The sequence below is a fragment of the Myodes glareolus genome, chromosome 22, assembly GCF_982192425.1.
Source record: "Myodes glareolus chromosome 22, mMyoGla1.1, whole genome shotgun sequence".
In the NCBI taxonomy this organism is placed as follows: Eukaryota; Metazoa; Chordata; class Mammalia; order Rodentia; family Cricetidae; genus Myodes; species Myodes glareolus.
In genome coordinates, this window is record NC_142047.1 from 37,549,781 (window position 1) to 37,563,583 (window position 13,803).

The 13,803-nt window shown below is 42.6% G+C and overlaps 1 protein-coding gene across 1 annotated transcript in view; it reads left to right on the forward strand.

The window, feature by feature from the left end:
• Positions 1-1,307: 1,307 nt before the first annotated feature.
• Positions 1,308-13,803, forward strand: part of Glg1 (golgi glycoprotein 1) — a 98,206-nt gene continuing 85,710 nt past the window's right edge. The window contains 1 exon segment of the mRNA XM_048437243.3: positions 1,308-1,749. Within this exon segment, the coding sequence (XP_048293200.3) occupies positions 1,330-1,749 (420 nt within the window). The 5' untranslated portion in view covers positions 1,308-1,329.

The following is a 13,803-nucleotide window of genomic DNA, read 5'->3' on the forward strand; positions in this document are numbered from 1 at the left end:
TGCTGGCTCAGGTGACACACTGGATGAAGAGTGTGAAGTTCTCATCCTAAGGAAGGGTCACTAGTGTGTAGTTGCATATAGGTCAACAAAAATATTTGCTGACACAGGCTTAACCTGGTTGGGTTTAGGGGCTTACAGCAGGCAGAGGCAGAGGCAAGTGGATATCTGAAAGTTAGAGACCAGCTTGGTCTAAGTAGTGAGCTTCAGGTAAGCAAGGACCATGTAATAGTGTTTCAAAAACAGGGGGGGGGGGGGGAGAAGGTGTGTGTGTCTGTGTGTGTGTCTAAATTCTGGTTCTTCACTAAGATTTCCAGGCAAAGGCCCTCAAAGTTTAATACTATTCCCTATAGCTTTTGGAACTTCATGTTACAGGCCAGATATTTTCCTTACTCTTTTTTTTCGAAACAGTCTCATACTGGCCTCAAACTCCTGCCTTCACCTCCTGAAGTGTTAGGTCACAGGCATATGCACCACACTGGTTTGTAAGATGCAGAAGATCAAAACCACGGCTTTGTTCTCTCTCTCTCTCTCTCTTCTCTCTCTCTTGGTTTTTTGAGACAGGGTTTCTCTGTAGCTTTGGAACCCGCCCTGGAACTAGCTCTTGTAGACCTGGCTGGCCTCAAACTCACAGAATCTGCCTGTCTCTCCCTCCCAAGTGCTGGGATTAAAAGGCCTGTGCCACCATGGCCCGGCAAACCCACGGTTTTGTGCATGCTACACAAACTACCAATAGACTTACATCACCAGCCTCTCCTTGTTTTTATTCCCAATGTTCACAGTTTTACTTCACATTTGAGCGATCACCCGGAGAGCCCAAGAGCAAGTATTATGATTTATGTGCGCTTAACCTTTATTCAATTGCCGTCTGATTCTCTAGTTAAGAAATGCAGGTAAGGGCGGTCGGACGCAAAATGAGGCTCTCAGATATCGGGATACATCTGGTTTTGAAGTTCATCTCTATACACACAAAGTTTTTTAATCCCTCTTCCTCCCAAGTCTCTGAACCGGCAAAATACTCCACCGGCCATCTTGGTTGTGGCAGCCTGAATTCATTTTTTTTCTTTTCCACGATGACAATTAAGAAATGAGACCACAGTTGCCCCTACCCAGGTTTCCTAAGCAGCCCCAGCAGCTCCTCCGGGAAGGAAAACCACTTTCCCGCCAGCCGGGTCCAGGGCGTGGGCCTTTCTCCGGGCATCCTCCGCCCTTACCGTGCCGTGGGCTCTACCGCCTGCTGGGGAGGAGCCACGCCAACTCACGCCCGCGGCCCCGCCCCCTCATTTAAATACACGTCGCCGGCGGGTGCGTCGAGCTCGCCGCGAACCCAAGATGGCGGTGTGTGGACGTGTACGGAGGATGTTTGGCTTGTCGGCGGCGTTGCCGCTGTTGCTGCTAGCTGCAGCCGGGGCCCAGAACGGGCACAGCCAGGGCCAGGGTATGGGGCCCAACTTGGCATCTTTTCTAGGGCAAACTGGAGGCGGCAGCCCGGCAGGGCAGCAGCAGCCTCAGCTGTCTCAGTTATCGCAACAGCAGCCCCAGCCGCCTCAGCAGCAGCAGCAGCAGCAGCAGCCTCAGTTCCCGGCGGGCGGGCCCCCGGCCCGGCGGGGCGGAGCGGGGCCCGGTGGGACTGGCGGAGGCTGGAAGCTGGCGGAGGAAGAGTCCTGCAGGGAAGACGTGACTCGTGTGTGCCCCAAACACACCTGGAGCAACAACCTGGCGGTGCTCGAGTGCCTGCAGGACGTGCGGGAGGTGAGAAGGTGGGACGGGCCTGGGAGGAGGGCCGAGCCTGGTGTGGGCCGGAGGGTGTCGCCGGCCTGGAAGCCGCGGACGCCGGGCTGCAGCTTCCCTCGCTCTTTTTCCTTCGGGGCTGTGCTCGCGCCTCTGCCTCTGCTGCCCCTCACTCCCGGGTGCCTTCGGTCGGGCAAGTGGATCCTACCGCTGCTCCTTCTTTCCCTGAGCCCTTATTTCGCTCCCTGTCGCGGTGTTCTGCGATCGAGACCTGGGCTCACGGCCTCGGCAGGCGAAGGCCTAGGAGCGTGTTTCTTTCTGTTTGCGCTCCTGTCTTTTGTGTGATGCTCTATGCAGAGTGGCTTCTTGCCGAAAAGCAGGGTAGGATTTTCCTGTCACTTTCGACCTCGGCAGTTTGTAGCAGTGCATTTCAGCATGAAAGATGGTCGGCGTATTTAAACTGTTAAAAGATAGATCTGCTCTTTATTTAGCAGTAGATACTTGATTAGGTAACCTGGGTTCTTTTCCAGTGTGTGTGTAGTCAAGCGCTGAATTTACTGTTTTTACCACATTTCTTTGTAATTGGTAAATTCTTATTTACCTGGTGCTGAAACTATAATTTTTTTTTTGTTCTCACTTCCTGTGGTCAGTTTGTAAAGAACCTCATTTTTAGGCTATTCCTTCATGTCGCTTGGAACCCTAAAGCCTGAGAAAGTTGCAGGCATCATTTGAAGCTATAATAAATATTCAGTGTTTCTGATTGCGTTGTGGGGCCTTTCCGAAGTCTAAGTATAGTTGTTTTTGAGACATCTGCTGTGTTGCCCAGGCTGGCTGCCTACTGGAGGCATCTTCCCCTGACTGAACATCTTCACCTGGTTTGAACAATTTTTAACTACCTATTAATGAGCTCCAGATCTGTTATTGCTTGGTGTGTTTCAGTAAAGGACATTGATAACTTCTTTTCTAATTATGGAGCTGCAGACATGAGTGCATATTGGTAGAAATACTTTCTTCCAGTGTTTAGATAAATAGAATTAGTCCCAAAGGTTGACAGGTAGAAGCTGCTGTGAATCATTTCGTTTGGAATAGTGTATCTTTGGGATTGTTCAAGCCCATGACACCACCAGTGGTTTGTAGACATTTGCTAGTCTTGCTTTATTTAGTATTATATACCTTCTGGATGGTGTACCTATTTGTTTAATCCTGGCACTTGAGAGACAGAGGGTGACAGATCGTTTTCTGAGTTTGAGGTTAGTGTGGTACAAATGGAGAGTTCCAAGTCAGCAGGGCAACGTTAAGACTGTTTACAAAACAGAAAGGTAAGTCAGAAGAGGAAAAGACATACAAATTAAGAGCCAAAGAGTTACCAGACCCACCGAAGATGTGGGTCTTATATGGTTCTTAGATGTAGCTTGAAGATTAAAAGCAAAAAGAAATTATCTATCTAGCTATCTGTCTATCTATTTATCTATCTATGTATCTAGTTTTTCAAGGCAGGGTTTCTTTGTAGCTTTGGCTGTCGAGGATCACCTTGCTCTGTAGACCAAGCCGGCCTCGAACTTTGCCTGCCTCTGCCACTGGAGTGCTGGAATTAAAGACATTTGCCACTACAGCTCAGCTATAGCCAAAATCTTAACTCTGTCAAACTTTCTGGAATTTTCTATTTGATTTTTAGGATACTTAATAGATGTTGTTCCCTTAAGCTAAGATCCTAATATTGGTCACGTTGTTACTGGATTGTTATAGAAATAGGTTATTATGAGGGGAAAGTAGCAAAAAATGCCGAACTGTGGAACCTTCCCCAAACAGGAGCACTGGACAATCTTCTGTCACTGTACGTAAAAGCATGTAGAGGCACATGAGAGTCTTTGGGGTCTTTAACTTAGTGATATTTTTTTTTCTTTTTCTTTCTTTTTTTTTTTTTTTTTTGTTTTCGAGACAGGGTTTTTCTGTAGCTTTAGAGCCTGTCCTGGAACTAACTCTTGTAGACCAGACCAGGCTGACCTCGAATTTACAGAGATCCACCTGCCTCTGCCTCCCAAGTGCTGGGATTAAAGGCATGCACCACCACTACCCGGCTTTTTTCTCTTAGATTAGTTTGGATAACGAAAATTACACTGGTCTGAAAATGTAATCACTAGTTTACTCTGATTTTTTTAGATTCCCATTTCCCAGTAAGGCTGTTTCAGTAAAATCATTTTTTCTTCTGTCAGGATAAACTCCGATGGCTGGTAACTACATTTCATGTTGTCTTTGTGATGTTCCAGACTACCTACTTCAGTGCTGGAACACAGAAAATATTGTTAGCTGGCAGAGCATGACTAAATTGATGGATGTGATGTTGTGTTCAGAGGAAGGGAGTGTTATGTAAATTGGAGTCCCCCTATTTGAGAGGAAGAAGCCAAGTTTTTAATATAAATGATGGACATCACTTGCTGAGCAGAGCATGCTACCATGGATCTACGACATCCCTTATTTCTGATGTTCGTTTGTTTTGTTTTGTTTTGTTTTTTTCCCAAGACAAGAATCTTTTTTGTTTGTTTGTTTTGTTTGTTTGTTTTTCGAGACAGGGTTTCTCTGCAGCTTTGGAGCCTGTCCTGGAACCAGCTCTTGTAGACCAGGCTGGCCTCAAACTCACAGAGATCCACCTGCCTTTTCCTCCACGAGTGCTAGGATTAAAGGCATGTGCCACCACTGCTGGGCTCCAAGACAGGAATCTTACATGGTTCTCATGGCTTGAAGACTAGAAGTCCTGGACTCACTTTGTAGTTCAAGCTGTCTTCAAACTCAAGAGATCTGTCTGCCTCTGCTGTCTGAGTGCTGGGATTAAAGGCGTGCGCCACAAGACAGAGTCTCCACAATTCTCACTCTGCAGACCTAGCTGGTCTTGAACTCTTTTGGTTTTTTGAGACAGGGTTTCTCTGTGTAATGGTCCTGACTGGCCTCGAACTCATAGAGATGTGCCTGCCTCTGCCTCTCGAGTGCTGGGATTAAAAGTGTGCGCCACCACTGCCCATCTTGAGACTGATATTTTAAAGTGTACTCCAGATGTCATTTTATTTATAAGTCTCAGGATTACAAACATTTTCCTTTTTGAGACAGGATCTTCTTGTGTTGCCCTGGCTGGCCTGGAACTCATTTAATCAGGCTAATTTTGAATTCAGAGAGTGCTAGGATTAAGTAGCCACCACCCCTGGCTATTTAAAGCCCCTTTCAGACTCAGTAGGTGAGCATTTTTGTTAATTGTTGCAGTATTATGGATTGAATACCAGAGCATTTTATTTGCCAGGCACAAACCCTACCACTGTACATTTCTGGCACTTGTTTTACTTTCTCTTTCTAATTTTGAGGCTGTCCTAGAACTCACATTTTACAGCCCTAGTTAGTCTTGAATTTACTTTATCGGCCTGAAACTCCAGACCTAGATGTTAAACTGATTTGTTTGTTGCTGTTGTTTGATTTGAGGGGGGTTGAGACAGGGTTTCTCTGTAGCCCTGACTGTCCTGGAACTCACTCTGTAGACCAGGCTGGCCTCAAACTCACAGAGATCCGCTGCCTCTGCCTCAAAGTACTGGGATTAAAGATGCGTGCCACCATGCCTGGCCTGTTAAACTGTTCTTAATCATTCACTTGACTGTATACCTAGATCACACTATCTTTATCTAATTAATATTCTTGGTAGTCCTGTGCGGTGGGTAGTGTTATTTTGTTGTCTTAATTGAGAAATAGGCTGCAACAAGTAGTGTTGTCTTGTCAGGGGTGAAGCTGATGTTTAGCAAGTCCTCTGACCAAAAGACCATATAGTTTACAATTCATGCTAGTGTTTGCAGCTAGGGAAATTAGTATGGAACTGTTGAAGATGCTGCATGTGTTTCAATAGATAGAAAATAGGAAGGGTCATCTAGTACAAGAATCTTTCCTTTGCTATCAAAAACAACTGAGGAGCAGCAGCTTTTGTTCACTGAAATAGTATTGACTTCACAGGCAGACAGACCAGCAATATCAGATAATGTTAATTTAAGTACTGGTCTGGGGGCTGGAGAGATGGATCAGTAGTTGAAAGCAGTGGCTGTTCTTCCCACGGAGCAGGGTTCAATTCCCAGCACCCATATGGCAGCTTACAACTGTCTGTAACTCCAGTTCAAGGGAATCTGACACCTTTACACAGACATATGTGCAGACAAAACAGCAGTCACTGCTCATAAAATAAAATAAATAAATTATTTTTAAAAACATTTAAAAAATAATTACTGGTCTGGATCTATCATGAAGAGAATTTCTGTAATGAAGTGAATCTAAAATCCCAGTTCACATGAGCCCGGATTTTTTATTACCAAAATAGAATTAGTTATATTTTCCTGTTATTTGAACTGGCTCCATGAACAGCACAGAAAGTGCGTTGGACCTTTGGCCAGTACCGCCATTAGCGGGGCGGGGGTGGCACATGCCTTTCATCCCAGCACTCAGGAGGTAAAAGCAGGCAGAGTTCTAGGACAGCCAGGGCACCACAGAGGAACCCTGTCTCATAAAACAAAAAAACAACACATAAAATAATAATTTTCCTTTAATCCCAGAATGAGGAAGTGGATATCTGAGTTCAAGGCCAGACTGGTCTGCATGTTGACCTCCTCACCAACTAAGGTTACATAGTAAGACCCTGGCTTGAACCTCCCCTACACCCCAAAATTTATTTTTAATTATGTGTGTCTGTATTTGAATATTTGCACATAAGTGTATGTCTAAGACCAGAGACATTGTATATCTTGGAGATGGAGTTACAGACTGCTGCTAGTCACAGTAAGTAGGTGCTGGGAACTTAACTGGGTTTCTCAGGAAGAGCAATAAAGTGCTCTTGACCAATGAGGCATATCTCCAACACTCATTTTTTTGTTGTTGTTGCTTTGTTTTATTTTGTTATTACGTAGACTTGGCTGACCCAGAACTTTGTGTAGACTAAGATGGCCTAGAATTTGAATAGATACACCTGCCTCTGCTGGGATTGAAGGTGTGCGCTACCATGCTCGTCCTACTTCGTCTCGTTTTATTATTATTTATTCATTTTGTGTTTTCGTGACAGGGTTTCTCTGTGTGGCAGCCCTAGCTGTCCTGGAACTAGCTCTTCTTGTAAACCAGACTGGCCATGAAAGTGCTGGGATAAAAGATGTGTGCCGTTACCACCCAGCTTCATTTTTTTTTTAAGATTTATTTATTACGTATGCATTGGTTAACATTGCTGTAGCAGGTAAGAGCCACCATGCATGAACTGGCTGTGGGCAAGACATATACCACTCTGAGACTTAGTTTCTTTGTGTGTTAAGTGAGTGAGATCAGAAGAGGGCCTTGGATCCCCTAGAACTGGAGCTACAGGTAGTTCTCAGTAGTAATGTAGGTGTAGGAACTGAGTCAGCCTCTTTGCAAAAGCAGCCAGCAATGCTAACCATATCAAACTCGCTTTTTAGACCAGGCTAGCCTTGAACTCAGAGATCTGTCTGCATCTGCCTCCTGAGTGTTGGAACTAAAGGTGTGCATCATCACCACCCCACTGAAGATATTTCTAACTAATGTAGTTGTTTACTTTATTCTGGGTAGTCATATATTGTATGGTTTTTAGGATTTGCATATGTAATTGTCTCCTGATTTCTTGTTCATTCAGAGGAAAATGGTGGTATGAATAATGAAAATAACAATTAATCCAAACGTTGTTTGACTGTAGGATGTAGTAGTTTTTTTTAAGATTATTTGAAATTTCCTCTCATGATAACTCAGTGGTTGGAAGCAATTTAACCACATAATCAAATCATTATTGACCTCCCATTATGTACCTGTCATTGTGGAAAAGCAGTAGAACTTTGAGATATTGCCATTGCTTACAGTTAAATGAGATTGTAAACAAGAAGCAGCTATATAAGAGTATTTAAGGGGCTGGAGAGATGGCTCAGTGATTAAGAGTACTTGCTGCTCTTCCAGAGGACCTGGGTTCAATTCCCAGCACCCACATGGTAGCTCACAACTCTCTGTACCTCCAGTTCCAGGGGATTTGACACCTTCACAGCAATACACACAAATTAAAAGAAAAAGTGTTAATGATATCATAAAAGTACTAATTTTTTTTTTCTTCCTGAGATAGGATTTCTCTTTCAAGACAGACTTTGGAGCCTTTCTTGGTATTTGTTCTGTCGCCTAGGCTGGCTTCGAACTCTCAGAGACCCCGCCTGCCTCTGCCTGTGCTTATCTCTAGTTATCTCTTATATCTATACCTAGTGCTGAGATTAAAGTTGTGTGCCACCTCTGCCCCGTGATACTAAATTCTTTTAGGGCAGAGAAACAAACACAAAACTATGGTAAAGATTTGGGTGGAAGTATGGATTCAGTCTCCAGTACTGACTGGGAAAAAGAAATATTTTCACCCTTAAGTAAGGACTGTGTTTTTAACTCTGCTTTGAGTGAAGACATACGGGAATTCTTAAGTTTATGTGTGTAGTTATATTATGCTAAATAGGTACAATGTAGTAAAATCCACACTATTACCTTCCTATCAGAAATTGTTCACATACATCAGCAGCTCAAGGGGGGTTTTCCTCAGCCTGCTGCATTTTTTTTGTGCTTTGTCTGCTAACTGGGTTTCTAAATAAAGCCCAGAACTGGAATGTTTTTTTAAATAGTTCTCCTATATAACCAGGCTGATGTTAAAAACTTGAAATCTTGTTGCCTTTGCTTCCTAAATGTTGACAGGGTTTCTCTGTAGCTTTGGAACCTGTCCTGGAACTCACTCTTTTAGACCAGGCTGACCTCGAACTCACAAAGATCTGCCTGTCTCTGCCTCCTGAGTGTGGGGATTAAAGCCGCCCGGTGGCTTTTTAATTCCAAATTGAGTTAAAAATTCTTCTCCAAATAATTGAGATAAAGATTCTCTTCCAGGGGCTGGAGAGATGGCTCAGCGGTTAAGAGCATTGACTGCTCTTCTAGAGGACCCGGGTTCAATTCCCAGCACCCACATGGCAGCTCACAACTGTCTGAAGATCCAGTTGCAGGGGATCTGACACTTTCACACCAATGCACATAAAATAAAGTTAAATAAACCATAAAAATATTTTTTAAAAAAAAAGATTCTCTTCCAGGAGATAGATACTCCTCCAGATAATGAGGTAAATATTCTCCTTCAGATAATTAAGAGTTACCTGTAGAACAGCACTGACATTTGCAGCAAGTCCTGAAGAAGTCTCTTGTTGAGAATGCTCTATAGCATATAGTTGTTAATAATTTATTCTGTAGAAGGGAATAATATACTTGAATAGTTCAAAAGAGGAATTTCTACATTTATATTGTGTTCAAGACAAATGTAAGCAGCAATAATAGTAAAAAAGCTCAAACGCTCAAGATGATGTCTTAAGAAGCTATTAAAATGGCTTTTCGGTAATTTATTTTTTTATCTGTCAGCAAATATTTACCGAATCCCGTGTCCAAGACATTGCTCAGTGTTAGTAATAGAGATATTGATAATAACACTTATTGTTTCTCTTTTTGGTTTCGACACAGGGTTTCTCTGTGTAGCTCTGACTGTCCTAGAACTAGCTCTGTAGACTAGGCTGACCTAGAACTCAGAGACCCATTTACCACGCATCATTGCCTGACTGGGGAGGGGCGGAATTCTGAGGTAGAGTCTCAGTCTGTGTTGCCACAAACTGGCCTTGAACTCAAAGCTATTCCTCAGCCTTCTCAGTTCCTCTCTTAGGATTATAAGGAGCCTTCATGCTTAACTATTTGTTTTGTTTTTTTTTTTTTTTAGCCCAGGTTGCTCTAAACTGGGAGTTGCCCTAGAGCTCCCTTTGCCCTAAGAGCATGATCTCAAATTCCCAGTCTTCCTGCCACCACCATCAACAGTTACTGGGACTGGTGTGTGACACAAGCCCAGTTTTACTATTTTTATTTTTAAATGAGGGAAACAAGATCAGTAATTTGCCTCAAATAAATCTGTAAATTGTAAGGTATCTTACTCTTTCTCTTCCTACATCATTTATACTTAAGGACTGTTATTATTTGGGCTGTAATCAGAAGCAAGCTGTAGATGTTAAACAGTGGATTCTTATCAACCTTGAATTACTCTAGGTAACGCATACATTTGATTTAGAAGATAGTGCAATTTTTTTCCGTTTTTATCTTGATTATCTGTTTAATAATAAGTTATATGTATTGAATTAATTAAAATGTATTATTAAAACCAGCTACTTTTTCCCAGGTGTAGTGGTGGTACATCTGTAATCTCAGTACAAAGATTGTTGTAGTTTCTAGGCCAACTTGCACTACAGTACCCCTATCTCACACCCCTTCCTCCTCCAGTGAAAATGCCTCCTAATTTTGTTAATGGAAAAATCAGATCTTCAACTTAACTTCTTTTATTGGCTATAAGGGATGTTTTAGCTTCATCCAGAGGAATAATGTTCCAATAAAACTGAAATCAGTCAGTGACTCATCTTTATTAGGGTGGTTAGATGAATTTGAAACTCAAGAATCTCAAGCCATCCTGGTCTACAAAGAGAATTGTAGGACACAGAGAAACTCTGTCTTGAAAAACCAAGAAAAAGAAAGAAAAAAAAAAGAATCTCAAAGTAACATCCCTCAGAACTGGATTACTAATAATCTTTGTATCTGCATTAAAATAGTGTGGAGGAGCAAGAAGTGTGGACTGGAATCTAAAAACAATAAATAAAGGAAAAGAGCCAGACTTCTATTTTCATTCATTATGAATCAAATACCAGAAGATTGAGTACTGGAGATGTGTATGAGTGTTCTGCTTGCCTACATGTCTCTATACTACTACTGTGAGAGTACCTATTAGTAAGAAAGCCAGAAGAGGACATCAGATCTCCCAGATTGGAGTTACAGACAGTTGTAAACTGTCATGTGGGTGCTGAGCTTCAAATTCAGATCCTCTGGAAGAGAAGCCAGTGTGCTCTTAACCACTGAGCCATTTCTTTAGCCCTTATGTAGAGTACTTGCTTAACAAAAAGCCTTGTGTTTGACCCTATCACCACATAATAAACTAGACATATACCAGCACTTGGAAGAGGGAAGCAGGAGGATCAGAAGAAGTTCAAGGTTAGCTGGGTAGAGTGATAAGTGCCTTTAACCCCAGCACTTAGCTTTGCTGGGTAGTGTAGTACATGCCTTTAACCCAGCACTTGGGAAGCAAAGGCAGGAGGTTCTGAGTTCAAGGATAGCCAGAGAACCTGTTGCAAACGAACAAAAGAAGTTTAAGGCCATCAAACCATTAGATTGAATTTGTGGCATTTATAGTGCCTGTGACTACCTGAACAAGACTGTATTTTTCTTGAGACGGGGGTTTCTCTGTGTAACAGCTGTAGCTGTTCTTTAATTTGATTTGTAGACTAGGCTGGCATTGAACTCACAGAGACTCACTTGCCTCTGCTTCTGTCTTCCCAAGTGCTGGGATTAAAGGCGTGTGCCACTACCACCCAGCAAATAAGCAAATCTTAAAACAATAATAAATTTGGGAGCTAGTGAGCTTACTAAGAGACCTGGCTTTCTGTACAGATATAAGAACCTCATTTCAGATCTGTAGCACCCACATTTAAAAGCAAAACAAAACCAAAAAAGTGTGACATGGAACAGAATCCCCAATGTTCTTGTACTGGTCATTAGGTTTATGGTGTCATAGCATAGCATGAAGCACACAGTTTCAAGGATGAAGAAAAAAGATGTACTGGGAATTTGGAGTTTTCTATGTGGTTTATATGGTTTTTGAGACTGGGTCTTTCTATGTATCCCAAACTATCCTTAAACTATGTAGCCTAGGCTGGCTCTACCTCAAATCTTCCCAAATACTGAGAGGACAGGGTGTGCCACTCCACCTGACTCAGGGGAGTTCTAATAACAAGCGAGGTCTGTCACATGTTGATATAATTACTGAGCATACATCTATTATACATGAAATAAAAATCAGAAGAGTTAAGGTTTTATTGACATGTGGACCTGAAGACATGAGGAGCAGTAATATGAGGAAAACAGAATGGGCTTTGGAGTCAGTCTTGGATCAGCTCACATCACCATGATTTTAGAGCAGTCAAATCTCTTCCCATCCCTCATCCGCCTTTTGAGACAGTGTTTCCTGTAACACCAGCTGGCCCGGAACTCACAGAGGTCTGCCTGCCTCTTTCTCCAGAGTGCTGGGATTAAAGGCAGGGATCATGCCTGGCCGTTTTGTTTTTTGAGGCAGATTACCACTACATATAGTTCATGCTGACTTCAAAGTCCTGATTTTTGAAGTTTTCCTGCCTTAAACTGATGTTGGTGAATTTATTGCCATGCATTACTGTGTTGGGCTTCCCCACCTTCTTTATAATCCTCCTAAGGGTCCATCAAGAACATTTCAGAGTACACTTCTATAAGCATGCACTTGGGATGGGTGTCTGTGTGTAGGAAGATCATCTGTAGTCTTCTATATCTAGGCATAGCAAGATCTAATAAGATCTTCAAAGAAAAAAACAAATAAAGCTAGGGCTAGGGATATAGCTCAGTGGCAGTGTTTGCTCAGCATGCTTGGGGCCTTGGGTTTGATTCTTAACACCATTAAAAGAGTGATGAGTGGGGTGAAAACTTGTGTTTTCCTTTCCTTTATTCCCTGCCGCCCACCACTACAGGGTCCACTCTGTAGAACTAGCTGTCCTGGGACTCAGAGAGATCCTCTGCCTTTGCTTCTGCCCTAGCCTTGAGCACTAAAGATTAAAGTGTATACCACTCTGCCTGCTGCCTACCTCTGTTTTCTTTTTCTCTGCAATCTTTCTTGTAGTCCAGACTGGGGTTTCTCTGTATAGCTCTGGCTGTCCTAGAACTCGCTTTGTAGAGCAAGTTGGCCTCGAACTCACAGAGATCTGCTTCCTAAGTGCTGGGATTAAAAGCTTGTGCCACCACCACCATCTCACTCAAAACTCCATTCTTATAAGAAGGTAAAAATAGTTGTGTTTTGAAGATGGCACTACTTAAAACAGATATGACCTTTGTAGAATGGAATGACTAAACATAAAGCTATTTATCTGCTCAAACAGAAAGCATTGGCTGTATTGTTTACTTGTATAAGTTAAGGTAAGTATAAAAGTTATTGGAAGTTTCCAGAAAGTTAGTGATTCTCTTTTTTTCCCCCCATAACTAACTTTTTTTTTTAAATTTTAAAGTTAGTGATTATCAGAGGGAAAGTATTGTGAAAACGTGGGCTCTTCTGTTGCTAAGGTTGGAACATTTCTTTGGCTTACAAAATACTCAGTAACTGCTGGTTCAAGTGGCTCATGCCTTTAATCCCAGCAGAGCAGTGGATCCTGTGAACTTGAGGCTAGCGTGGTCTACATAGTGAGATTCTGTCTTTAAAAAATAAAGTTGAATTACTCACATTAAGACTGATTAGGAGGGGCTTAAAAGATGGCTCAGAGGTAAGAGCACTGGCTGCTTCCAGAGATCCTGAGTTCTGTTCCCAGCAACCATATGGTGGCCCAGTCATCTATAATGATATCTGGTACCCTTTTCTGGTGTACAGTCATACATGGAGGCAGAATGTTGCATACTAAATAAATAAATAAATGTTTTTGGTTTTTTAAAAGACTGGTAAGGAGTTGGAGAGAAAGTTCAACAATTAAGAGCCCTGACTACTTTTCCAGAGGATCTGGGTTCAATTCCTAGGAATAACATGGCAGCTCACAACTGTCTGTCCCAGTGATCTGACATCTCTTCTGGCCTCTGTGGGTTGCAGTTATGCTTATAGTGTACTGTACAGATATTCATGCAGGCAAAACTCTCATACACATAAAACTTTGATAGTGCTGGTGATGTCATTGCTTGCTAGGGGAGTACTCTACCACTGAACTATCTCACTTAGCCCCCCCTTTTTTTTAGATTTATTTATTGTGTATACAATGCAGTGTGCTGCCTCCATGTATGACTGCATGCCAGAAGAGGGCACCAGATCTCATTGTAGATGGTTGTTAGCCACCATGTGGTTGCTGGGAATTGAACTCAGGACCTCTGGAAGAACAGTCAGCATTCTTAACCTCTCCAGCCCTCACTTAG